The 26,929-nt window shown below is 39.4% G+C and overlaps 3 protein-coding genes across 10 annotated transcripts in view; 1 reads left to right on the forward strand and 2 right to left on the reverse strand.

The window, feature by feature from the left end:
• Positions 1–1,960, reverse strand: part of PNISR (PNN interacting serine and arginine rich protein) — a 31,161-nt gene extending 29,201 nt beyond the window's left edge. For both annotated transcript variants that reach the window (XM_054821686.1, XM_054821685.1), the window contains exon 1: positions 1,840–1,960. The gene's annotated coding sequence lies outside the window, so the exon portion shown is untranslated. The remainder of the gene's footprint in view (positions 1–1,839) is intronic.
• Positions 1,936–13,305, forward strand: LOC129204904 (uncharacterized). Of its 3 annotated transcripts, XR_008576529.1 has the most exons (3): positions 1,936–2,439; positions 11,327–11,479; positions 13,153–13,305. XR_008576529.1 is itself a non-coding variant. In XM_054821694.1 (2 exons), exons 1-2 carry the CDS (start codon positions 1,936–1,938, stop codon positions 13,171–13,173), a joined length of 525 nt encoding a protein of 174 aa, XP_054677669.1. In that variant the 3' UTR covers positions 13,174–13,305. The 3 variants fall into 3 exon arrangements, 2 of the variants coding, with proteins under 2 accessions (XP_054677669.1, XP_054677668.1); XM_054821694.1 differs by lacking the exon at positions 11,327–11,479; XM_054821693.1 differs by lacking the exons at positions 11,327–11,479; positions 13,153–13,305 and adding an exon at positions 3,105–4,948.
• The window catches only part of USP45 (ubiquitin specific peptidase 45), a 58,578-nt gene continuing 39,802 nt past the window's right edge, over positions 8,154–26,929 (reverse strand). For 2 of the 5 annotated variants that reach the window (XM_054821687.1, XM_054821689.1), the window contains exons 9-18: positions 25,422–25,509; positions 21,737–21,818; positions 20,672–20,763; positions 18,560–18,616; positions 17,079–17,222; positions 13,299–13,968; positions 11,558–11,655; positions 11,087–11,173; positions 10,475–10,628; positions 8,154–9,274 (exon numbers count right to left, since the gene is read on the reverse strand). In XM_054821687.1, coding sequence (XP_054677662.1) covers positions 9,141–9,274; positions 10,475–10,628; positions 11,087–11,173; positions 11,558–11,655; positions 13,299–13,968; positions 17,079–17,222; positions 18,560–18,616; positions 20,672–20,763; positions 21,737–21,818; positions 25,422–25,509 — 1,606 coding nt within the window. In that variant the 3' untranslated portion in view covers positions 8,154–9,140. Of the gene's footprint in view, positions 9,275–10,474; positions 10,629–11,086; positions 11,174–11,557; positions 11,656–13,298; positions 13,969–17,078; positions 17,223–18,559; positions 18,617–20,671; positions 20,764–21,736; positions 21,819–23,612; positions 23,946–25,421; positions 25,510–26,929 lie in introns of those variants that run through there. The other 3 variants (XM_054821690.1, XM_054821691.1, XM_054821692.1) reach the window with 3 other exon arrangements.

Below are 26,929 nucleotides of genomic sequence, written 5' to 3' on the forward strand. Positions count from 1 at the left end.
TTTAGAATTGCAAAGGGGTTTCTTACTCCTACACATGATATAGCTATTCAGCTGGACTGGACTGTTATTTGTAACCCTGCCTTTGTAAAATGATGCTTGAATACTGTCTGCTGGTAGACATGCCTTATGCTTTGAAGACTACCATTCCTCATGTTTAAAAGGTGGCTGACCCTTTGCCTTAAAACAAATCCTTCAGAGCATCCCTTGCTCCCTGTATCCCACACCTTTCAATAAAGATTGCTTGCATACAGACGTTTACAGGTATCACTGTAATGGAAGACATGAACAACCACCAAGGTGACTGAATACTCTGTAATTTGTTTCAGAAACTTGGTACATTTCAGCTGAGGTAGCCCATCATGGAATGATCCAGTGGTTTGGGTTGGAAGGGACCTTCAAAGATCATCTAGTCCAATTCCCCTGCCATGGGCAGGGACATCTTGCACTACACCAGGTTGCCCAAAGCCCCATCCAGTCTGGCCTTGAATACTTCCAGGGAGGGAGCATCCACAACTTTAGGAAACCTGTCCCAATGTCTCACCACCCTTACCGTAAAAAATTTCTTCCGTATGTCCAGCCTAAATCTACCTTCTTTCAGCTGAAAACTGTTACCCCTTGTCCTGTCACTACAGGCCCTGGTAACAAGTCTCTTTCCATCTTTTCTGTAGGCCCCCTTTATATATTGAAAGGCCGCAATAAAGTCTCCCCAGAGACTTCTCTTCTCCAAGCTGAACCAGCCCAACTCTCTCAGCCTGTCTTCAAAGGAGAGGTGCTCCAGCCTGTGACCATTTTTGTGGCCCCATCCTTAACTGTAAAGCCTAACACATTTCATCAAAGTTTAGTTCAACACTGAACTTCATGGGATTGTCTGAAAAAGTACTGATAATTGGTCTGGATAAGTGGTTAATGCAAAAAGGTTTGCAAACCTGTGGTCTGTTTAAGGATCAATTTAGAAACATCCTGCATCTGCCAAGCTACTGAACCAGGTTGAGGTACCTTACAAGTGCTGCTGTGTGATGATATGGTTAATTTTAGTTCTCTGGAGCCCTCCAGTGGAACGAACTCATGAGAATAGCCACGAAACCCATGAAACAGCACAAATATTCCACAAAGACATTTTATCTGCAGGAGCCAGGCTGTTGACACAGCCAACTACCAAATCCTGGTGCACGTGTTGCTTCCTAACTGGGTTACTGGCTAAATCAGTAGATATTCTCCCCTGCGCATCGAGGGGCGTTACTCCACTAGCAACGAGCAGCGTTCCTTCGGCGCGTCCCGGGCCAGCTGCGCGCTCCCCCCGCGGGCCTGCGTACGTACGTCCTGCACGGGCCTCTCCCGGTCACATCGCAGGGCCAACAGCACCCATGGCGGCTTCACCCACAGCGAAGGCGGCGCCGGGCAGCCCCGGACCCCCCGCGCGGCCCTGGGGCATGCGCACTGGCGGGTAACGGGACCCGTCCCCGGCGGCTACCGGGACCCCCCAGCGGGGCGGCGACGCATGCGCGTTGGGCGGGACGGGGTCCCGAGGGCTCCCCGGCACCGGCCGCCCCTCGTCCCCCTGCGCCCCCGCCGCGCATGCGCAGCGGGCCACCCGGGCGGCGGGGGAGGGCGAGGAGCTCGAGTCTTCCCTTCTCGTCCAGGCCGGCGGTTCCCGCTCGGGGCAGCGCGGCGCCGCCGGCTTCTCACGGCCGGTGAGGAGCTGCCGCCACGGCGCGCGGCACCCTCCAACGCCTCCCGGCTGGGCTGGGGGAGGAGGAGGAGCGAAGGGGAAGATCGGGTCAGCTCGTCACCCGCCGACCCCCGGGAGCGCTGGCGAGCGCAGCCTGCCCCGCTACTTACACTCTTCCCTGCCTCCCGCCGCAGGCGTTGCCGCTGCTACCGCTCCGCGGCCGCTTTCTCCCCTCTTTCGCTCCTCGTCTTCACGAACAAGACAATATGGCGCCTACTGGCGCTCACCCGGAAGTAAAACGCGTCACGGTGATGACCCTTGCCTGGAACACGCGAACGCCTCTCGCCACCATCTTTGCTAATGGCTGGAAGGCTGGCGGTGCCTCCCTTCCCCTCCTCCCTCGGCGGGAAGCGGCCGGCCGCGGGCAACGCCACGCCGCTGCCATCTTTACTGTGGGCAGCCACACAAGTTCCTGTCGCTCGCCGCTCTCCATGGCAGCCGCGGTGGGGGAGGAAGGCGGGGCCGCGCTCCCGTCAGCCTCCCCTTGTGCGGAGAGAGAGTCCCCGGCCGGCACCACGGCCCCGCACCGGCGCCCTCCCTCGGCCCGCATCACCTTATCAGCGCAGGACGCCCCGGAGGCCTCCCGGCGACGGGGTGGCGCGGGGCTGGAGCGCAGCTGGGAGCGGTGGGAAGCAACTGGGATTCCCCTTCCCGCCTGCGTTCGCGTGAGGAGACCCGCGGGAAGCTCCTCAGGGCTGTGGCCTCCGCAGGTACCTGCTAGTCGGAGAGTCTGATCACAGGTTCCACTCTGGAGGGCGGAGCCTACCTGAAGAAGTATATAAAGCTACTTCGTTAAGTGGATGTAACTCTGGGCCATGATACCGCATTGAAATCTGTAAGGAACTTAGGTGTTGCATCGCTGCGGGGTGTCGGCAGTCTAAGCCAGGTCAGCGTATGCATATCTGGAGCGTTCGTGGAGCAGGACAATTCTTCAAGTAGTTTATTCAGAATAACCAAATTAACTTTTCAGTTATGAGATTTACTTTGAAATTACCATTGTATTTTAATGTATGAAGATAAACCAAAATCATCCTTGGTAAATAGCTCTTCTTTTATCGACATTGGGGTTGATTCTGTAGGCGAGGACTTAGTGGTTGCATTGCTTTTTATGGAACAGAGATTTTCATTAGCTAGCACATTACTTACCGCTGTGATCACTTCCTTCCCTTCCTTTAGCGTCATCTGTTGTAAATGCCTAAAACATCCGTCATCTCTTTGATTGTTGGATAAAGTAATGTTAATACCCACATGGAGTAACAGAATAAATTAACTTTATAAATCTACAGAAAATTGAAGGCTTGAAGAAATTTGTGCTTTACTTTATGTATATATACATATATATTGGTGTTATCTGAAGTGACGTCTGCTCTTTTAGCGTTGCAGCGGCTGGACCAAGAATGCTTTCCATGGTGTCCAGCATCGACTGACGCAGCTGGAACCCTGGAACAGTATTGATGGATGCACAAGCTTTAAGCTACTATGAAAATTTGGGATGTGAGGGGGACCCACTCTTGGGCCTGGTCTTATCACAGAATTACAGAACTCAGTTCTTGTAAAGGGAACAAACTGTCTCTTAATCTATGACTTATGCCACAGATGGTAAGGCAGGGGGGCACAAGTCGTGTAGCTTAAGTGTTTGAGGATTTGGACTCATCTCTGGGTAGCTCTTCCAAGTGCAGTGAAGCTGTGACACAAGACGAAAGGACAAAATATTCTCTCTTTACTTGGGAAAAAAAAGGAAGCTGTGTGAACTCAGTTGTACAATGTACAGCTTATCCAACCATTTGGAAAACTATATTGTTTAAATATGTTTTATTTATACATTTGTCACATATAACATAGATGAAAAGACAAAACGAATAGAAGACAAATGACAGCTTTATTCTGAGAAACTTGTGAAAGCACAAGGAAAGGATAGATTGGAAAACTGATCAGACTTGGTTTTTTTAAATACAGTCTGTGTTTAAGGCCCTCTTTACTTAGAAATATTTGGATTTAGAAATCTACAACTGAAGTGTACAATGTATCAGTACTGTAGTAAAATTCTAAAAATATTGGGTTTTAAATACCTGCAGAGTAGAGTTAGACTATGGGTTCAAGCAGATGAAAAAAGCAAATGAATGAAAACAAGATGAAACTTTTAACATGCTTGATTTATTGCTCAGAAGTATTTTGAACTTGGCAACAGCATTTTTTATTACTTGTATTTGCTTTTGTATAAGTACAAGCACATCTGAACATATCAGGGATTATCCCCATGCATAAATGACAGTAGAATCAGAACTCGACTTTGTGAAATGGCTACATAGGGAATGGCTGCCACGGACATGGTGGATTCATTACAGAGTTCATTGTAATGATCCCCATATTACACAGCTCAAAACCAAAAACCTAGCCTAGCAGAGCAATGAGGTTAAGAAGTTGTAGACCTGCTCAAAGTAAATGCTTTTCTGTTATCTTTTAAAAGCATATATTTTTATATTTTCGACTAGAAAAATATTCGAAGCTGCAATAGATGTAAGAAACATTCCTGACACTTAAAAAATAATTTTTCTACTAATATCAGTTGAAGACAGAAGTATTTATAACTTTATATAAATGAAATGTATACCAAGGAGTCTTAAAGTAGTTAGTGGATTGCAATTGTTTTATTATGACAAATAAATTCACTTGGACTTTTTATATAATGTTGTGCAAAGGAAGTGTTTTGACTTGCACTAACATACTTCTGTCTGAAAATATGTTTTATAATCTCAGTTTACAAAAAAATAAGATTTTGAATAATCACTTTCCCACTGTTTCTGCAGTTTATTGATACACCAACGGGAGAGGTACGAACAGCTAAAACAGCTGGCAAGATGACATCCAAAGACACAGTAAATAGATACAGAAGCAAATATAATCCATTCAGAAACAATTAGACTGAAATGGTTCCACTGAAAATTAGTGGCAATTTCTTTCACGTAGATCTATAAATCTTTGTTTAAATGCATAAATGTGTACAGGGCACAAGAAAAAGTTTTCAGCTGATGAAAACTGAGGAATATTGGTTTTTTGTTTAATCAGGGCTGCTGTGAAGCTGTTTTGTGAAGTATACTACTACTTTTTAATTAGAATTGGATGTGCTAATTTTTGCTAACATAAGAGTTGTATTTAAATGCTATGTTCCCATTTTAATATATCTTAAAGTTTCTCTTCAATAAATTGTTAATAATCTTAGTTTGTTACTAACATGTTCAAATAAGGTTTTTATAATGGGTTAATTTGAGAATGTAGATGCATTAATTTCATGTCCCTTTATGATTCAGTTTGTGTTAATATCAAAAAGAAGTCCAAAGAGAAGCAAATAGCACAGTTAAGACATTTCAGCCTCTTAATGAATCTATAAACCACTCTTACCTGCTACCACTTGAAATCCGTAAGCAAGAGCACTTCATTGATACAGACAGAGGGTGAGAGGGAAATAGGCAAGGAAGGTTTGGCAGACTGCAAGGAGTTAATATTCTAAACAAAGACGATTACAGTGTACATTTTGGGCAGAGAAGTTTAAGATTTGTTTGTTTTTCCTTCACTGCTAAGTATTTATAGTCCTGTCTTAGGAGAACAGACACATACAAACATGACAACTGTGCATGTATTGGTGTAGGTAGGTTAGTATAATAAATCTCCCCATCACTTTTTGCCATATTTAGCATAAATGGTATATAAACCCAAAGATAATAAAGGTTTTTTTGAGGAGAAAAACTATAATCTGGACTAAGTCCTTAGCTGATACAGCTGTCTTTGTTGATGCTTCCACTCTTGGGAAGCTTTTGTAGGGGATTCCAGTTGTCCTTATGCAAATGAAGTGCTTCTCATAAATCAAGTTTACTTACTGAAGAGTGAGGAACTATTTACTTTGCTTTCTTTCTCATTGTTTTAAAGGCACTGTCTTGTGACTGGTCAGCAGAGAGCTGCTCAGGAGTCACACCTTTTCTCAGATACCTGTGTTGCCTTCTGCAGGTGGTCAGTGTGGTGGTAGGGAGAGGCAAGACCATAGTTAACGGTAGCTCTTCCAGTAAGAGTTTTGCTAGTTTACAGAATACAAGGGATGGGACTGGGAAACATTATGTTGTGGTTAAGGATCAATGAAAGAAAAGACATTGACACAGAGGGTTATGGAGAGCCTGAAAAGATAAAGATGAGGCTGATGAAGAAAACAGTGGTGCCCTTGTGAGAAGAGAAGAGTGGGATGAAGAGAGTGCCACTTCTAAGCTATTCCACAGGAAGCAGCAGGCTACTGCACTTTCTCAGGATGGGCAGGACCACAAAGATTGCTGTAGCTCTATAAAGAGTAGATGCTGTTGGCCTGAAAAGATTTTTGGTCTGGTAACAAGATATTTTAAGGAGAGTCTTAAACTTTAGAGCCATACAGTTAAATTCTGAAAACACATAGTTTTTCAATAATGTGCACGCACCTGGCAGCTGCAGTAAACTACGAGTTCCTAGACTTTACAAATAGCCACTAGAATCGTGTTTAACATTTTAGCAAATATGGGATGTACATCCTTATTTTCTTGGAACACTCTGACCTTCTCTTGCAGTTCCTGATAAGGAAGTGTAACAGGTCTTCAGTATGCATATTTATGTGCAATCACTTGCTTTGAAGCCAAATTTTGCCACAAACACTGTGTCCCCCCCCTTGAAGGACACACCAAGTGTGACTTGCATCTGAAATTGTGTATGACATTCTCTCTTTAGTCATCAATTCTTCATTCTAAAGCCACAACTTCACCTGTTGCCCTCATTTTTAGAATTAGAATGTTTCCTTCTATAATATTTTCATCCCTGTTCCTGACTCTGAACTTACTGGAGTTGCTACTAACACTAGGCTTTTTTTTTTTTTTTCCCCCAACTCGGGAAGCCCCACCCAGGAGCAGTTGTGGGGGCTACCTCAGATAAAGGTGTTAGGTTTTTTTCATGCCATTTTCTCTCCATGTTCTATAAAATACTGTAATGGTAAGGAAATGTTCCCTGGGTGTTAATGAGGAAGTAATCCTGCCCACATCTTTTGTGGCACCCTGGTCAGTACATCCACTTGGGAAGATGTCAGCAGTTTAAGACTGTGAACTCTGTTTCAAGAGCTTGTGAACTCTGGTTAAAGAGAAGCAAAGACCATCTCAAGTTTCCTGAAAACAGCATTAAAATTAAGAAAATACAGGCTAAGAACCTTTCTCTGTTTCTTTCCTAGTTTTGTACTCTAGGGAGGTGGTTCTAGGCTAAATTAGGAGATTAATATAGGTACTTCAGTAGTTTTACAGAAGTCAGCAAAACTAGGAACTTCAGGCCTCATCTAGTCAGTCTTTTTGCTTTAAGGTGGATAAAATACACTCCATCGGTGGTCTCCTAGCAAGATTGTGTCACAGAAGTGACACAATGGTATTTGCTGTGATTCTTGCCCAGAACTAATTCTGAGTTTTGATCAGATATATACAAAGAGGGGTAGGGTGTGTGTAGGTGGATGAAGGGTATGGGAGGATAAGGAGGTAAAAGGGAATTAACATATTTTAACCAACTCTAGTCTAAACATGATTTTTTCTTTCTTTCTTAGTGTAGGCTCAGGTTAAGATGTGTTTAGCTGGAATACAGATGGCTAAAGTTGATGGCTTGGTTTCACTGAGTTTTACTACTTTTGGGTAGACTGAGAGAATTTTAATCTGTGGAGGGAAAAAATGATTGCAGTGGCCAAAATGCATAACCTAATTTTGACCTAAACAGAGGAGTTTTCCAAAGGAAAACAACATCCTGTGTAACTAGGGGTTTGCTCTGTTATGACAATCCATTGTATGGCCTTGGATCTTAGTGCCTGCACAAGTACGTACAAGTAATGTGGCTATAAAATGTACCTGAGCAGTTTGAGCAAATGCAACTATGGCAGGTTTTGCTATTTTCTTATGCAAAAGAGTGAATGCAGGTGGGATGGAGCTCTGAAACAGAACTAGGGTATAGGAAAGTCATGCAAGCAGGTATGGCAACATGTGATCGAGATAGTAATAGGGACAGCATGTTTTCTTCACCAAAAAACATTTCTATAAATGAAAATAGTAAGCAGAAATAAACATAGTCTTTTCTCTACCAAAGAGCAAGTTGGACAGGATGGAATTGTTACAGAAGTAATTTGTATTTAAGTAACTGCTTATTAAATAGATGAATTACCACATAGCTTGACAGCAGTCATCAGATTTTGACCTTAAAATGTATCTATTACTCTCTGGGATGGAAATGAGAAATAACCAAAAGAAGTAACAACTCATAACAGGGCAGTCAAACAGGACACAGAAACAAGTTCTGCCACTAGGACACCTGCTGTCCTCCACTGATGACAAAGGGAAGTCCAGACATGTATCAGAGGGCAAAAGTCATCATTTACTGTCCAACTCACACACACAGTGCAAAAATAATTTATAGTTTATTACTCCTGTGAGAAAAGTATTCAGGAACAGATAAACAAATTCATGTTTAGAACCAAAAGTAGCAATTACCCAGTTACACTTAAACCCCATACATACTCTTACACAAGCTTATATGCTGTACATTGTCATAATTATGAAGTTGAAAATTTACTAAATACAGAACTATTTGCAATTCTTTTTCCTAGTAGGTAAAATGACAACATATATTGATGGATTTATGGTGTATATATATGAGGATATACATACGCACACCAAGTATATATTTATATTAAAACAGGAGTACATTGCTATACCAGTGCCAGTTGGAGGCAGCTGAAAGCGTACTGGGTATCTGAGGGTTCACTGTCACTTTGTAGAAGCCGTGCTTTCCCCATCTATTCCCACCTCTACTAGGACAGTGCACTGCAGCACTACCCTGAAACAGCTGTTACTCCATTCTGGAAGCACTGTGCTTTCCAATTATTACACGTGGAAGCAACACAATTTGACAGGTTCTTGTTGGCAGAAATCTTAACAGCTGGCATCCAACCCAGTGATGGGAAGGATCGGGACTAGATCACAAAAAGTTGAAGTGTTTTATATTGTTACTGTACACCAGCAAATCCAGGCACTTAACACTATCAGGATTTTTATTCTCAACTGTTCTAGAACTATGGGTGAAAGCTTATCTTTATTGAAATCAAGAACAAACTTTCCATAGACATCAGTAGGATAGGACATCATCTTACATTCTAACGGTAGTGTATTTTAATGAATCCAGAATTTTACATGTTTGGCAAAGTGCGTACTTTAAGAGAACCATTCAGATATTTATAATAGCGTGACTGAACTTCAGAGTCAACGTATGATAAATTCTCTACAAGATAAAGGCACAATATTTACAGGTACTCTTACCACTGCAGCTTTAAATAAGATAAACTAAATAACTGCTACCATCTTTTAAATTAAACTGTTGAAAATTATAGTAATAATCTTTCATAAAAAAGTAGATATGCTTGTGCGTTTAGTACTCTTGATTCTGGAACCATCTGAACATGGGCATCACTAACATACACCCACTGTCCTCCTGATGCTCCCATGGCTTCTTTTATACCTGAAATGCAAAAGCAAAAAAAAGTTGTTTCTTGTCTTTCACTTCATCATCAAACAAATACAGTGGATATTTCAAAAAGCAGGAGAAGCTTCTAACCCACAAGAATAATTCATGACTTAGATGCAGTCCAGTATTTGTAGTTTGAAATTTACATGTCAAAGAGTAAGAGAAACTGGTGGAAGACGATGCTTACAAATGTTCACTGCTATCACTTTTTTCATATTTTTTCAAGAAGCCTAAGACTTACTGAGTTCTAACAGTAAGTTATACTAGCACACAACCAGTTCCAACATAGGGAAAAAAAATCATATTTCAAAAGCTGACCAGTGTGAAATTAAGAACACAAGAAGATCTAGTCTGTTCTAACAATCATTACAAGGGAAGCATAAGTCTGAGGGAGACTTTTGTTTCAAAAATAATATAAAAATTGTCCTTCTGGGAAATTAGCTTCAAATGCAAAGTGATACTACACAGGGTAGACAGGATAGTGCTTGGTTCTCACCCCTTCCATGAAGGGAAACAGTGAATATATTTACCTTACTCTGACAGCTCAACATTCTTGCCTCCAAAAATCATTCACTAACAGATTCTATCCTAGAATCTTATTTCATTCTGCATATCCAAAACATATGAGTAAGAACTAGTGTGCTGTTCTCAAAATACCAACAGAAACCCAACAGCAAACCTTGTATCCTCCATGAAAAAGTTTCTTGCTGTTCACATTAAACCAGAATATTCCAGATTTTTAAGCACTAAAAAATTTCCAATCCTTAGATAGGTGAAATGCTCAAATATACAGAAAATTTAATTTTAATTGTGATGGATTCACCTCCTGTACTAGAACATTTTCAAATACCAAACATGCCAAATAATTACATTTTACCGGGCATAACTATTCATCTGGATATATTATTTTGACTAGGAAAGAGAAGAGAGTTTTCCATCAATTCTGTTTAATACCTGAACCCAAATTCCATTATTCACTCGGCTCTGTGTGGGGTTAATACAGAAGTAGGTCATGTACTGGGTATAACAGGAAAAAAAAAAAAAAAGGAAATTTATTTATGTGGCCCTAAAAATAACAGAATATTCTGAGCTAAAACAATTCTTTGCTCTAAATTCCCTTAAGGATAAGGAGCTGTAGCCAATGGTTGCTTTTGGTTTTTACTCACAGAGAAAGGAGGCTTTGTTTGTACATACCCAGAACATTTTTGGTGGTAGAAATATGTTCTAGTAATTTCTTGGAGGGTGTCCTGACTTTCACATACGCTGCATAATGACCACCTCTCATTGACCCACTGTGCTCCACTATTCCGTAAAGGCTGTATAGCACTCTTGCACCATCCGTAACATTCTGCATTCCCAGAAACACAGAAAAGAAAGATATATTATTTCACAATGAATTTTACAGGTATCTTAACTAGCTACCAGCAGTATTACTTTAAAAGAAGCAAACAGATATCTGCAGCATTTCCGTGGTGAAATACATCTATTAAAAATACTCAATAGTCTATTAATTGAATTTAGTAACCATGGAAGCAGCAATATTTGTCCTTAATGCTGTTAGACGCACTAACACCATCAGGGCACCATAGCTTAACTGATACTAGTTAACATCCATAATATTCTTGATAGGAATGGAATTTCAATTAATTACAATTCTGACCTCGGGATACTATTTGAAAACATTCACTCTATAATTTCTCTAGGAAAGCAAGGAATAATAAACATCATCATCATCAATTCAGCTTAACTTGTGCTCAGGACAACAACTGTTGAAGTACAATAAAACTAAAGATTTGAAATGAGTACCTTGCAAGATGCAGAACAAAATGGTGCTAAGTCTAAAATCAGTGGGAAATCCACATGCCTATTTACTTTCCGTAGACTCAAACCAGCCTTTAAAAGAAAAGAAAAAAACCAAACCACTGTAAAATAAATATTTTTACTGGGAAGCTTTTTAAAGCTAAGGTGTATAACTATACTATTAAAATAAACCAAAACCAAGAATAGGATTGTAACTGATTTAAACATTCTTTGTTATATTTTCAGTACAGTGCCTGCTACACATAATGGACACATAAGAGGTTTCCCTGGATACATCTGAATGGCTAAACGCACTCTGAAAGTATTACACAGTCAAAAAACCACAAGCATGTTTCAAATAGTGGTTCTACCAGTTCTCCGTATAAAAAGCAAGTATCGGTATGCACAGTGACACTTAACGAATTCCTTGTCCACCAGTGGGGCAGAGGAATATACAAGAGGGTTTTGGCCTTTTACCTGGTGGAATCTTTTCAGATGGAGAATAAGAACAGCAGGAACTGAAGAAATCAGCAGCTGTTTCCGAGCATTTGTGTAGACGCCTTCCATTTTCTTTTCTGTATTTATGGATATAAAAATAATTTGTAAAGTGAGGGCAGTCACACAGCATTTAAGTATTTTTTTAAACATCTGACAGAATAGATCTATGTTGCGATGATTTTGTACATGTTATATAAAATGCAAGGGAAATTTTGTGGAGTAACAGAAAAATATTTTTCTCATGTTTCTAGTTGTTAGTAAACATAATCTGCCAAATCTGGGCATTAATTTAGGCCGTCCTGTGCAAATCAGACCAAAAGTTGGAAGCGTGTACACTATCTAGGTCAGCTTGCACACTGAGATACCTACATTATCTGTTATTATAGCACCCAACTTTCCTGTTAAAACCATTTCACCTTAGTCCTAACCACTGAGACTAATTTTCCATTCTTCACTTCTTTCTGAATGACTCCGTACTTTTGTGCTTATTTCAGAGAAAGGTCTGAGAAGGGGTGTCAACTTCAGGATGCCTCATAACCTGCTGGCTCGAGCACACAGGACTGGGAAATGTGGACTCCGATCCCCCTGTGGTGCAAAGCGAATTGAACCCGGGTCTCTCACCAAAACTAGCTCAGTGGTTACCTATACAGTGAAAGGGAACATGCCACTGGCATTTTTTTTTCACTGAAAAAAATTAATTTACTGGTTTTACACATGTCCAAAGGAAAATATTTCATTTGAGGTAGAACAGAGCATTTCATGTAAAAGTAGATGACTTCTTAAATCTTTTGGTTTAGAAGGAAAAAAATTAATAACGGTTAGTTGTGAACTGATTTTCCTTTTCAATTTTTCACTGTGGCCATGGAACCAAAATATTATTTATATAGCACTTACTCTCAGTCCAATAATGATAAATGAATTATTATAAAATACTATTTTTAGATTAATTTTTCTGAATTTACTCATGCTTAACTTGTATCTCTCCAGATATCTATAAATGCACAGCAAACAGGCACTTTTTTGTTACTGTATGACCTCCCTCTATATTTTATTGACAAATAATCAGAAGAGCTTAATTTTTTTATCCTTCTGAATCACTATATATTAAAAAAAAAAAAACTTCCAGTCCTTTTTAAAAGTTTATTCTTCATTATACTGTTGTTCTTAACTCAGTGAACCCTAGTGTTCTGCTTGGGCTACATAAACATCAAGGAAAACACTGTCACAAGAAGGTAGTTCTCTCTCATCTCCATTCTTACAAAGCTTTGTTAAGTTTTTTTTTCCCCCTCTTCATTACAAGTGTCTTTTTTTGCCCCTCTTACATACCTAATTACATTACTTCCCTGAGTATGTAAGTTGCTAGAGCTGAATATTACAGCATTTATTTCAAAGCTTCTAGGACTGTAAAGAACAGAAACAGCAGCAAAGAATAATATCGAATGATGAGCCTATTCAGTTTACGGTCATCTTTAAATTACTTATCTTGGATAAAATAAAGAAAAGATGCAAAATAAATTCTAAGTTTAATCTATGATTATGTTCTAATATAAAATTTAATGTTGTTGCCTTTGCAGGATGAAGTTTTAAGCTGTTAGAAGCCAAGTTCTGCTTGGGAAGACACTTTGTATTTAGCCACAAGGGGGAGGCCCACGCTGGAGCAATGAAACGGCTGGTTTTGAGGTGCAATTTTGTAGTGTCCAGACAGATACAAGGACTTTACCTGTGGAGTTGGTTTTCTTCTGATACTTCTGCTTCCTTTCTGTGCAGCTCTCACATAAAAGCTTGTTGTTCCCCATCAGGAGCTCTACAGAGGTGAATTGGTAAAGGCAGGACTGAACAGAACATTCCTTTGAGCTAGTTATGTAGCTTTGGGAAAGCGTCTGAAAAGCATTTTGAGGGTTTTGGGATAGTGGGGATTTGTCTACTGAGAACATGGAATTATTCGATAAACCTAACGCTGGATCCCCACGGCTTGATTTTTTATCTTCATTTATAGTATCACAGAAGCTGAGTTTGGATATGGCACTGGAAATCATCTCATCATTACTATCACTTGGTTTGGTGTGTGGCATTTTAACATTTATGTGGTTGACGTGCAAACCAGGTGTGTTGCCGGATGGGCTGAAAGCTGATTGCTTAGAAGCACTTTCACTTTCTGAGGCTTCACTGTCTGCATCAAAGCTGCTTTCAGAGCGGCTGGCTTCCTTCTCACTGCCGTCCGTCTGACTTCCATTTACAGCGGAGTCAGCAGTCGTGTCTTTGGAGTATGGGACGCCAGAGCTACCTTCCAGCTCAAGCTTTTTGTTTTTTTCCTGCATGATAACAGGACTTCTTTCTTCTTCGTTCAAGGAAGCTTTTCTGGCAAGTCGTCTCTCCTGGTTCAATTGATTCTGTAAATTATGACGTTGTTATTTCAGTAATATAAGGGAGAAACAGAAAACAGATCTGTGATCTAACATAGCTTTTGAAACATGACACATTCAAAGCAAATTAAACCTATTATTTTATATTTTCCATCTCTCCCATGTTTAAGCTACTTGATCTCCTTAAGATCTTTTTAAACCAGTTTAGGATTAGAAACCTACACCCCAGTCAGCTAAGAGCATTATACTTACTGTGAGATCAATACTTCCCACAACTAATTACATTCACTTTGTGACAGCTACAGATGGCACATCTAAAGTGGTACTCACTTAATCTAACTTAAGCTTCTAAACGGTTCTCAAGTTTAAGCTAGTACCCTAGCCTCCCATCAGATGGGCAGCTCCAGAAGAAAATTCAACTCACCTTGCAGGCATTTGTCTTAGAATTAAATAAAGCATCCCTAGTCGTATGTTTGCTCATTTGTATATTATGAGAAGTTGATTTTTTTTATTTTATCAAGATTGCAAGAAGAAAAAAAAAACTTTACTGCCACAGAAAACTATTACTGTAAATTAAAAAACAAACAAACAACAACAACAAAAAAACCCCTTAAAGCTGCCATGATTTTAAGTGATTTATAAGTATTCATGATTCTTTTCTTTCTTTTTGTTTGGCTTCTTTCCAAAAGAAGTGAACAATTTTCCTTCCTCTGTGCTTTTTCCTTTATCTAAGCTGGATCAAAATTCCAGTGATGCCAGTGGGAATCCTTCAGCTCACCTCAACAGTTTGAGTTTTAGGCCTTTTCTCCTGTAACAATCAGTGTCTGCACCTTCTTTCCATCTTTTGCTTTGTTTCCAGCATATATCCTTTTCCTACTTCTATCTCATTCTCTTCTCCTATCAGTTTTTTATACAGTTATTCAGTTATATTTTTTCCTCACATGTATTTAGTGTGTTAGGACCTGTTTCAGGAGAGTATTTAAGGTCCCCAACAAGACACAGACCCAGTCAGTAGGGCTCACTGAGATACGAGGTAAAAGAATCTAAAATTGTATCATGACCTCATAACCTATAGCCTAGGCACATTCCTAAAATAAGGCTCGAAATTCCCTCTGAGTCTCAGGAGCCCTGCACTTGTACCTTCCACTTCCTGGCATTAATAAGAAAACACTTTTTAAACGTACAAAGTGACACACTGCGGGAGTTAAGCTCACATCAGTGCTTTCACAGAAAAACTACAGAAACTAACTTTCACAGGTTGCTTCCATAACAGGGAACCTAAGTGGATGGAAATAGCCTTCTGCACACCCGATTGTGTGCCCAAGCTGCAGCGAAGGTGTCATTTTAGACATGGCTTTGTGTTTAGTATTTCCTACTGACTACCTTTAGGTAGCTTCATATTTGGTAGAGAGGGTTTCTGGACTGCTTTTGTTTCGGATCCCAGTCCAGGTCATGGGTACCAAAATGATGCTACAGGTAACTGCCTACCTTACAGGCACTGAACTTTGTTCAGTCTATCCCTTAAATATATTCCATAGACTCAATTTGTGAAGAATCTTCAAGAACATATTCAGTTTTAAACTTTAAGCAAGAACTTAAGTCCAAACGAAGTCCACGTGAAAGACAAAAAATATTCTTGGTTATTTTCTTAAACAGGGATTAAACCAACACTTAATGTACAACTTCATAATTCAAGTCCTTAAACTTATAAACAAGTGACCAGCTTAGCAAAAAAAGAATAAAATCCCAATATAATTTTTTTTTGTCTCAGTTAAGCTTACTTGCTTTATAAATAGAGAAAAGGGAGAGGAACTTGTCTGAAACTACTGCTAGTGTTCAGGGGTATTATGCCAACAGCAGTCAAAAAAATTCTTACAATTGTGAAGCTCTCCATTTCAGGAGAAAAGCCCAACCCACTAGTGTTCAGGCACTCTGTGGCCTACGAAACCACCCACGGGACACCCCCCCATTTTCACAAGCAAACTTACAAACTGATGAACTGATGTCACAGAACATCAACAAACACTGATTGAATTCAACCACTGTTTGTTTGGGATTAGAAGTTTTACTGCAGAACAGATAAATTACACTGAAAAGAATTAAAAAAAAGTCTAAAATAACGATAAATACATGTCTGAAAAGATGGAGGGGGAGCAGAGAATCACAAAGCCTCACCAATTAGACAGGCAAACTTCATAAGTCACTCTGTCCATTCTTATCGAAAGCAGAGTTATTTGCTTCCTTTATATTTGTCTAATCTATTTTATTGAATCCATATTATATTTTATTAATTTTGAAAACATTTCAGTAATTGTGTGGTATGTATCAGTATTAACACTATTATTAAGATTCTAATTGGCCACATAACCCTATAAGGATGATAAGGCTTATTAAAAAGGAAAAAAAAGGAACGTTAATACTGACAGTATATGACATACAATGACATTATACGACAATAATGACAATGAGAGCCTTTGTCCCATTTCGTTAGCAAGAATATATGTGCACAGTAATTGTTACAGATTTCTTTTAATCAGCAAGCACTAATACATGTAAATAATCAACCCTGTGAGGCTGGCGTATTTGCAGAACCATTTTCTGGCACCAGAAAGAACTGTGTTATGAGGCTGCGCTGGAGACGGGCTGAACCGAGCTCCCCAGCCCTTGGGGTGCTGAAGGCCAAGTGGATGATGGAAACCGTGCTCTCAGTCTCCAGGAGTCTCTGCTGGCTGTATTATTTTTGTTGCACCCACCGCCAGCTAATCCCTGGCATGGCACTAACACAGACTTGCCTGCTCTCTCAGCCAGCATTACAGTTCTTGTGATTGCAACCAGAAACAAACTATGAGGACACCAAAAGAAAAGCCATCGACAAAGCCAAAAGCACCATGAACTGAAACCAACTTGCAGATTTTTTCCCCCCTTACAAACGAAAACCCGTAACTGAAAAGTGGACGGTTCCCAATGACTGTCATTTCTCACACTTCTAATAATAACCTAACTATTTTAAACCAAGTCTATCTCAGCTATGTGTATACAAAAAAACCCCATCGATAGGTGTCAAAATTCCCACCCCTGTAGCCCCAGAAACTTCAGAATAAACTCAAGACAACTGGTTAGCGTATTTAAGTTCTTACCTTATCTTTTGTTAAAGCATGTTTCTTGACAATTTTGGGTTGATTATTCAGTGTAGTGATAGAAGAACAGTTATACTGACCAAGATCTGCCTCTTGTACACTTTTACCTTTACCTGTTCTTCCCAAAGGCACAGGTTTTGCAACCTAAGAAATTAGACAGGAAATTAGAAAAGGAAATAACACCAATTTTGTATTCCTTCACAACCTACAGAAAAGATGAATGTAGGTGGGTTTTTTCCTGTACTTTAGAAAAAGAGAATGGTAACCTACATAAATCCAATTAACTGAATTATGGTAGAAGACTACTTTCTAATTTTATTTATCATAAACTCACTGTCAACATCTTTGAAGGATCACCTGAGAACCACAAGAAATAGGAATGATACAAAATTCCTGTACAGAACACATACCAAATAATCTATTCTAGTATGGTATAAGCATGTGCGTATCTGTACGAGATGTGGATTTATCAAAGGTCCCCATAAGTCAGTCTCTGGTGCCACCTGTCACCTTATGATGTCATGAAGGAGCTGCCACACATCCCCCATCACATTAACGGCAGCAGCGTATTAGACTATACACCGACTACCATAAAGTAATGCACGTCCTCAAGTAAGGGCAGCGATTGCCAGCAGACCCCCCTCTCAAAGAGAGCCCATCAAGTTCCCACGTCACACATGTGAGCTGGGAAGCACAGGGGCCCAGGTACTCAAAATGCTCTTCAAGGTTTAACTCCCACAGACACCTGCACTCTATGCAGCAACGAAGAGGAAGAGTTTATTATGAACGAAACTCGTGTTTGGAGACAAGAATATTTTGTACACGATTAAATATTTCATTAGATACTCACCCTTAAATGTACATGAATATATTTGGGGGGGTGGCGGAAGAAACACTCCCAACCCATCGCCCCCCTCCCAAATGAAACCCCCAAATTCATGCAAAACCAGACTATATGCCTTCAAAGGAACACAGTTCCTCTGCAGCTAACGGAGGCATTCTGTGAACTCTTTATGCCCAAAACACCGGAATAAATACGTTCAAAGTCTATCCATTTTTACACTGTCTCATGCTGTAGGTACGCTTCAGTCCAACTCGGTTCTCTAAATGCAAACCGACAGGCTAAAATCTAACTTTCTGGACCTTCACAAAAAGTCTATCATCATTCTATTCATGTAAGTGTATACTAAAAATACTATTAAATTAAACTAATCTCCGACCTACATATATTGTAAATTACAATGCTCATTTGTTCAAAGTTTGGACAGATTTAAAATATATATACTTATGACATTGTATGTCTATATGTATGTATATATATACATAATATCATATAATGAACACACAGTATGACAGTGGACAAGCATACATTCTTAGACTCGAAATCAAAACTGTGTGTGTATACATAAACATCTTCATAAAGGTATGTAAAAACAATCCGCTGGAAGCAATAGTTATTTATTACATATTCTGTTTCTTACCCTCTCCTCTATTATAGGAAGTGAAAGATCAATGAAAGGTTCTTTTACTGTTGAAATCTTGAAGAAAAAGAGAAAATGCATATTAAATGCAAAGAACATTATATGAGTTTAGCATATAGTTCCTCTTGTTTAATCAAATTGTTACCAGAAACTATACAAAAAGCTAATTAGTTACAAGATGTATCAAACTACAATGAAGAACTTCACACAGACTTTTTTGGGGTTTTAATTTATTTTAAGTTAGCTCTGATTTTCTTGCTAACACTGCACAAAATTTCACCACAGAGACATAAAGGCAAGGCCATTCATCTGGGCACGAATTGGACCCAGAAGCAGTGTGGTGCTCAGTTCCTCTGAGCTCCAGACAGACTTTCAGGTCATGTGGGCTGTCTAGATGGTACAATTCTGCAGAAAGCTAACTTTCAGAGTTTCCTGATCCTGGACACTTGTCTATGCAGGCATTTGACCTCGTACACTGTTAAGCAGCAAGGACTGGTTAATGACAGTTAGATGACAGGTTCTAACCTGATGGTCTCAGAAAAGATTAAGGCAGGCTTACTGGTTACAGTCAAAAGCTTTATTAGAATTTTTCACACCATAACATATTCTAGTAATTGTTAGAATAAATCAAATTACTGGGGAAAAGGGGATTGAAAAAAACCCCAACCTTCTTTTCTGTACTAAAGTTTTATTTTGCCATCTGTAAACCATATAAAAATCTAAGCTGAAACTGGAAAGACCTGGCAAAGCATACCTAAAGACATTCTCTCTCAGCAATTCCCATCTGTCTTTATGACTAGACCATCTCATCCAAGCCTGTTCCTCAAGCTCTCTCCCTTGCCGTTCTCAAATTCCTTCCAAAACTGACTTATTTTACCTCTGGAAAGACTGTGAAAAACAAGACCTTAAAAAAGAATAAAAATCATGTTGTACATATAAGTTACTGAACACAGGCATGCCCTCAATTACTGTCAGCGTTGCCCTTCTCTTATATTTGTGCCTCTATCTTCCACCTGCAACGTTAGATATGGACTGTAGGCTTACTTCTACCTGTCGTGCGAGAGACTCAGCATGGTTTAGGTTCCAGGAAAGCAATAAATGAGATAAAAAACTATTGTAACTATGGTGACTGCCTGATGAGCGACGTTCAAATGGGTTCCTCTAAAGAGTGAGTCGGCATGAGCAAACATCAGTCAAAAATATCTTTGCCAGTGCAGGCGAAGGAAAGTGAATGCTAAACTCTTCCTACAACTAGCAAATTCCCAAGTCCTCTGCAGGCAGAATATAAGGATCCAGCAAAAATAAATTATATACGCAAAATACATACAACCTCTATTTTTTTTTATAGTCAAAGTTCTTCATTGATACTAGTTGCACATTGAAGTGTAATCTGCACATCACACACACGGAAGTTTACCTGGCACTGCAAAGCTGTGATTAATTATTCAGACTGATTGATTTACTTAATCTCTATAATATGAAATATAATGTTTTAGAGTAAACACAAATGTAACATTCAATTAGAGAAGTCATGCAAATAAGATTTTTCTCTTCCAAAGTTAAAGAAAATTATAAGGATCATGGAAAGCATTTATGATGAAATGTCAGTAATATTAATTATGAAAGGAATATGCTCATTAGAGTTATTACATTAATTATAAAAAATACTTCAAGGAAAAAAAAGTAATTTTAGCATTTCCCCACTCATACTAATGCAAGGTAAGTCATTTCCAATTTTCAGGTATATCCCAGAATAGCAGGCAGGAGGATTTATGTTCTAAGTTCGATAGGTCTTTTAAAAATATCAAATAAAATTGGAGTGTAACACGGTTGATTACAGAATTTGGAACCTCCAGCCTTAAGTTAGATGTAAAATCAAGCCCAGTACTTGAATCCTTTTTGAATTCAAAGGATCCCTCTTCTTAGGTTTGGGAGGATAATGCTTTAAAGAAGGAATAAATCATTTTTAAATGAGAAACTTTCAATAAAGTCTTGTTTTTACAGACAAACAAACAAGTATAAAATTGGCAATACAATTTTATACTTTCAAGACAACGTAATCAAACCAGAATGTGATCTATTCCACATCAAACCAAATTCCAGAATACCTACATTTTCACATTCCTCACACATGACAGTGCTAGTCAATTCACCAACAAAGATCCTATCTATGAAGTTCATCTTCACACCCTCTCTTCCATATGCTGAAAAAACATTGCCTTTTTTAAATGTGAAAAATAACAGATCCAATGCCACACTATAAGTACAACACAATTCTTTCTACAATTTATTGTGAAAGCACAATTTTAAACACATTCAAAATGTTTTGAACACAATACAATAACACATCATATACTGTATTATCTCAACATTTAAAAACATTTTAGTGATACGGTCCCCTTTTATCCTTCCCCACCTACAGTAACAGAATAATAGTACTGTATCTCTCAAGAGGAAGCCTTTTAAATAAAATCTCAGTTTTCTTTTGAATACATAATATTGCATTGCCTTAATATTGACAGTAGGGTAGCAGACAGGTTCTCTTCCTTTCTAAATGGTTTTTGAAGCAATAAAACTCTACAAAATGAGGCGAAAGCCTGTTCTAATACATCTCTATGCCTTAACTGTTGCAGATTTGGGAAGGGTGACTTTCAAAACAGCTTAATCATTATTAAGACTTTAATTAAAACAAACCCCCCAAAATGAGAATTTTTGCATAAAGACACAAAAAGATAGAATTTAATTAAAACCCTTTTGTTTTGAAAAAAACATGGTCTTTCTTTGAAATAGCTTCCTATCTTGGCTTTCTAATCATATTTATCAGTGAACTGACAGAAAACAGTTTTATTTATGGTAAGTGGCCTCTCTGAGTGATACAATCATTGCAGCTATATAACAAACCTAAAGATGCAAAAAACTATTTTAGAAAACAAAATTATATTCCACCTATCATTACAAGAGGCATCATATTAAGACAGGGGAAGGCTTTATCCTGGATACAAAGATGCAAGTCAGTACATACTAAGCTCTCTATATGTTAGATACACACTAGGTGGCACTAGAATAATACGTAATAAAAGTCTTGTAACTGGTTACAGTGCTTGCAAGTTAGTTTTGAAGAAAATGGTATTTTAAAACTTAGGCATTTTTAAACGTATTCAATAAAGAGTTGCCTACCTTTGACTTTTCTTCTAGTTTCTTCATCTGCTGTCTTAGTAGTTGGATTATTAAATGCTTTTAAGATACCAGTTTGTATGCGCTATAATTAAAAAGAAAAAAACAAAACATCATGAGAGTACTTTAAGTGTAAACATTCTAAAAACTATTAGTATGTGCTTAGATTTTTACCTACTCTTATTTCCATAAAATAAACATAATTTAATATTTTAAAACGACTGTTGTTATTCACTAAGCATCAAAGCTACATGAGCTTAACTTTTAGTAGGTAACCATCCAAAAATTCCCTCCCCATAAAAAGGGAGCCATTGTAGAGGACTCAAGAAGTTCTCAAGAAACTGTAAGATTTTTAGTGAACAAATACTTTCCTTTTCTTCCACTGTTGGAGGGGGGAGATGCTGAAGAAAAATGGACTATTACTGATTGACTAGGATACAAAATACTGAAAGGCGGCTAAGTATCATTCAATAGCTAGACTTCAATGCCTGTATTTGGGCAGTGCTTTTATTACTTCTGTTTATTTTCTAACACTCCACATTTCAAAGTTACGTTAGAAAACCTTAGGAGAGATACAAAACTTTTCATGAATCCATATAAAGGTCATCAACATGTGCTCAAAAAAAATCCTGAAGACTACGTTTTTGAAAGAAGAATCAGAAGCAAATTCACACAGGTGAGCTGTAGCTGCCCCTCAAAACAGGGGGTGCTTCCCTCCCCCCCTCCATGTCTCAGCTGCCCTGGGCTAAGGAGATGCCGTATTGCCGAGAGGGAAGCCGGAGGCTGCATCAGGTCCTCAGCCAGGGAACGTTGCAGCGTGCATGACCCGTGTTTCCCTTTTGCTTGGCTCCCTGATCCACAGACTCTAGTAACGCGTACAACTCACTCATGTCAGCGTGCAAACAACATTTACAGTGACGTGTCACTGAAGTCACACTTAGAGCGAAGTACCATTCTAGAGACAAATGGTGACACCAAACCTTCTGCAAGTAACTCAAACCCTGTGTCCTAACAGGAAAAGAATAATAAGTAACTCTTGTTTGCAGGCAGCAAATAACACTTTCAAACCATATATTACAAAAGTGTTACGACACCAGACAGTGTCAGAGGTTGGGTTTCCATTTCAGGCACCCATCAGACCAAGTCACACTCTTACCTTATGAGCATGTGACCTGGCTTGTGAATCAACTCCCGCTGCCCTGAGCTCAGCTTTGTTCATCTTAAAGCCAACAATATACTAAAAGGACTAATCAATAGGTAATTCATGAAGTTGAGCACCATAAATGGGTTTAGGGCCATAAGCAACCCTTTTGTTGGGATTAGTGCGTTGAACCATTTATTTAGGTCAAAGAAAGACATAGTCTTTGAATGGGCAGGGTGCTGCGGACAACGGCAGCAGACATTAATCAATTAGCAGCAGGGTTCAGCCACTTCAGGCCCCGGTGTGAAACCATCTCCGGCCCACATTGCTGGAAACGGCAGACACTATGTCATCTTTATTGTAGTATCGACAAGCTTTTATCTGCAAAAATCCACTTGTGCACATACACATTTTCTAACTTTTTCTAACGTGGATAGGAAAAAGTTCAACGCTGGTGTCGGAAAGCCTTATTATGAGGTACAAAACCAGGGAGAAGAGGCAAAAGTAGAAGGCCATTTTTTGGTAGTTCCTGTAAGCAGTGCCATGTTACATATCGTATGTATTTCCCATCAAAACTCTTAGGGTTTAAAAAGAATTAACGGCTGCTTTCAGCTCCCTGGCAGGCGGATGGCAAAGCAGGCAGCTGCCCTTTCAGCACGGCTGTTCCCTCTTCCGAGAGTAAAGTTTAAAAGTGGGGTGAAAGAGAAAGGTTGGTGGCTGTAACCCCTGCTCCAGGACCTTGGTGGCGGACGCGTTGGTGCAGGCAGGCTGTGCCCGGCCGGAGCCCGGGTGGTGGGGAGGCCACGGGGGCAGCTGCCAGGCTCCCGCCACACGTAGAGATGCTCCTGCCTGCAGCCAGCCAGCACGGCGGCCGGCGCTCACCACGGGCCTGACGCTCGCCGTTCATCACGCCATCTACAGACCCAAAACACGGGATAATTAAAAAAAAATTAAAAGAAAATAAAAAAAATAATAAAAAGACCGAGAGCTTTTAAGAGTCCAGTCGCTGTCGGAGCAGCCGGAGGTGATAAAGACGTGTTTGCAGTCATGCACCATTAGGGCAGCGGAGGGGTGTAAGTGCAGGGCAGGGTGCGACCAACCTCTCCCTGCCTGGTGACGGGGCGGCACTAACACTCTGCTGCCCGAAAGGTCACTTATAATTCTCACCATCCGTCATTAGTCTGTTGTGGTAGCTACCGTAGCTGTTACTGCTCTCTAATAATAAGTGATTCAAAAGGCAAATACAAATACAAACACAGGTTATGATAATGATAGCACATTCACTGCTGAAACAGGAGACTGACTTGAGGGGAAAGTGCAATCACTCACTGGAGAAGCCACTTAGTTGTTGTAATACTCCTATTTTTGGTGAACCCTCATTTGTGAGGCAAATACAGTTTCCACCTTTTATTACATGACAATCAGCAAACAAAATAATAAAGTTTCCCTCTACTGCAAAAACATGACGACTGCTGTTTAACGAAGGTCAGCTGCTTCTGCTGTGTGCCCTGTTCAACACCAAATTTGTAAGTGTGACAATGTCAAGGTTTAGCTGTTTCTCCCTGTAGTTCACTTCTGCTTATGATCAAGTGTACTGCTGACAAGACCAATATATACTAATATTCTGGTAGGATGGGGATTTGTTCAGTGCTACTCTGGTGCCAGGAACTGGGATCAGACACAGCTTTACATCTCATCTCCAAGATAATTCAGCTCAGGATCATGAAGTTCATCACATTACTAAATGAGAGGGATGAGGAAGTACACTGGTCAGTACGAGATTTAAGGCCCTCCTTTCCACGAGACTTAAAAAACACTGTTTACCAAAATATCATCTGAAATGAAGGGTCCAAGACTAGGTCAGGCAGATGAAATCTGATATGGTCAAAATAGTCTGAGCAAGAAAACACACGCCTCCTTGTATTCAACAATGCAGGAGGCAGGAAATGTGAGAAAAACCACACTGGTAACAGGTTATATACTTAGCATATTTGGATGTAGATTTTAAATAGTGAAAAGCAGCACCTTATTTATAAAACAAGTAGTTCTTCACACTTTCAAGAGATATAAGAAACTTTGCAATATTTTATTTTTGTCCTCATTTCTTCACTTAAATAGATTTCAATTAAAATGATGGGCAGGCCCACAGCTAGGAGCTGCAAATTTTTGTCCCAAAGCTTTACCCTAAGATGCACTTTGTCAGCTACATCAGAGGTTCTACTTTATTGACCACTCAGAAGTCCTTTTCTTGCCCTTTTAGTTTTTTAAAAAAGGCAAACAATTCAGATTCCTGAAGTTATTATGATCTACTTACCGTACTCTTTCTGAAACTCAAACTGTTATTCAAATCAGCAGTTTTAACATATCAACATGAACATAAATAAATCCTCTTTCAAAAAAGTCATTATTTTCCTCAAGACAACAAAACCAGCCACTGCTACTCCATTAAGTACATCTTTAAAACATGGGGAACATGAAGAACGTTGAAGCAACATAGTTTACCATACAGTCAAATAAGTTCTTTAAAAACACACACAAAGATGTTACCTTTGTTTCTTCAATCCTCATTGCATCCAACAGATAGTGCAGAAGCTCCTGGCTGTCCTGCTGCTGGAACCCCTTAAATCGAGGAGCCCTACGAAAGAAGCGGTAAGGAATTTAAATTTACATTGGGAGGTTCTTAATGAGACAGTTGTGAGGTTCTTAACAAGAAGTGTCTACATCAGACTGTTAGTGGATGCCGGAGTACAAATAGGTGTAATCCCAGCTCGACCTGGGGCTTTAGGAAGCTCCTGGCAAGGTTCTAATTACACCAAGAAGGCTGCCCTTTCATCTAGGTAGCGTTTTGACCCTATTGGGGATGGGCTGACTAAAATACAGCTGTGTCAGTAGAGTTTCATCCATGCTAGCAGCGCTTTGCTCACAGACTAGACCAGCACTTCTGTATCGCCAAACAGTCCCAATGTCACGGAGGAGAGAGAAAGGAGATTTTCAAAGTGCTTAACCTCCCCTGCTCACTCACCCTCAACATTCATAAAACAATTCATATAAAGTAAAACAGAAACAGCACTGGAGTCTGAAATGAAAAAAGACGATCTTGAAACAGAAGGGAAGTTACAAGGTTGTGCAACAAAAAACCAAAAATTGTGGGTCAAAATCCAAATGAGAATTTCTTGACTTCTTAAACAAAAGCATGTAAAACCATCTCTTCCAAATGGCTCCACAGTCAATCAATGCAGTAATCCGCAGCTTACTGAACTGAGTGAACAGTCAATGAGTAAGATGGTAAATACACTAAAAATAAGCAGCATCACATAAGCACAGGGATTTCAAATGCTATTAAGAAAACATAAGAGAAAATTGTAATAATATGATATCCTGATATATATAATTTACATTGTATTCAATTAGTCTTTTATTTATGCTAAGTTTCTTCAATTAATATTACAGATATTGGAGATAAATGCTCTAAACATAGGATTTCCATTCTAAGAGTATTGCTAATGAGAAAAGCCAGGGTTTGGGGTGGGGGTTTTTGGTAGGCAGAGTTAATCACTCTTCCATTATTAGATAAGAGTTACTCCTATACTTGCTTCACAGAAGTTTTAAAAGGACTTTTTACCATTGTGAATTACCGACGCACGCCATATCCACATCCAAACTCCTGTTCTACAGTCTAACAGACTGCAATACTTCACATCTGAAATTCCTAATGAAACATGCAGTATTACCAGAAGCAAACGAAATGGAAAGAGCCCAATACTCATGAGATGATCTCTTCGCAGTTATTTTAATTCACACAATACATCTGAATCCAGATTCCAAAAACTATCAGGTCTACAAAAGCAGGTAATAAATTGGCTACATATAATCTGATTCTTTTCCCCAAAGCTGGTTATGGGAATTGTATACCCAACCGGTTTTGAGAACAAACAAAAAAAAAAAAAATCTGAGATGACAGAGGTTGAAATTTCACAAGTCTTCTGCATGGATTCAAAGAAACCTTCCTGACTCACCCAACAACCAAGTATACCAAGTATTTTGCTCCCACTGCA

Source organism: Grus americana, chromosome 3 (genome assembly GCF_028858705.1).
Source record: "Grus americana isolate bGruAme1 chromosome 3, bGruAme1.mat, whole genome shotgun sequence".
Lineage (NCBI taxonomy): Eukaryota > Metazoa > Chordata > Aves > Gruiformes > Gruidae > Grus > Grus americana.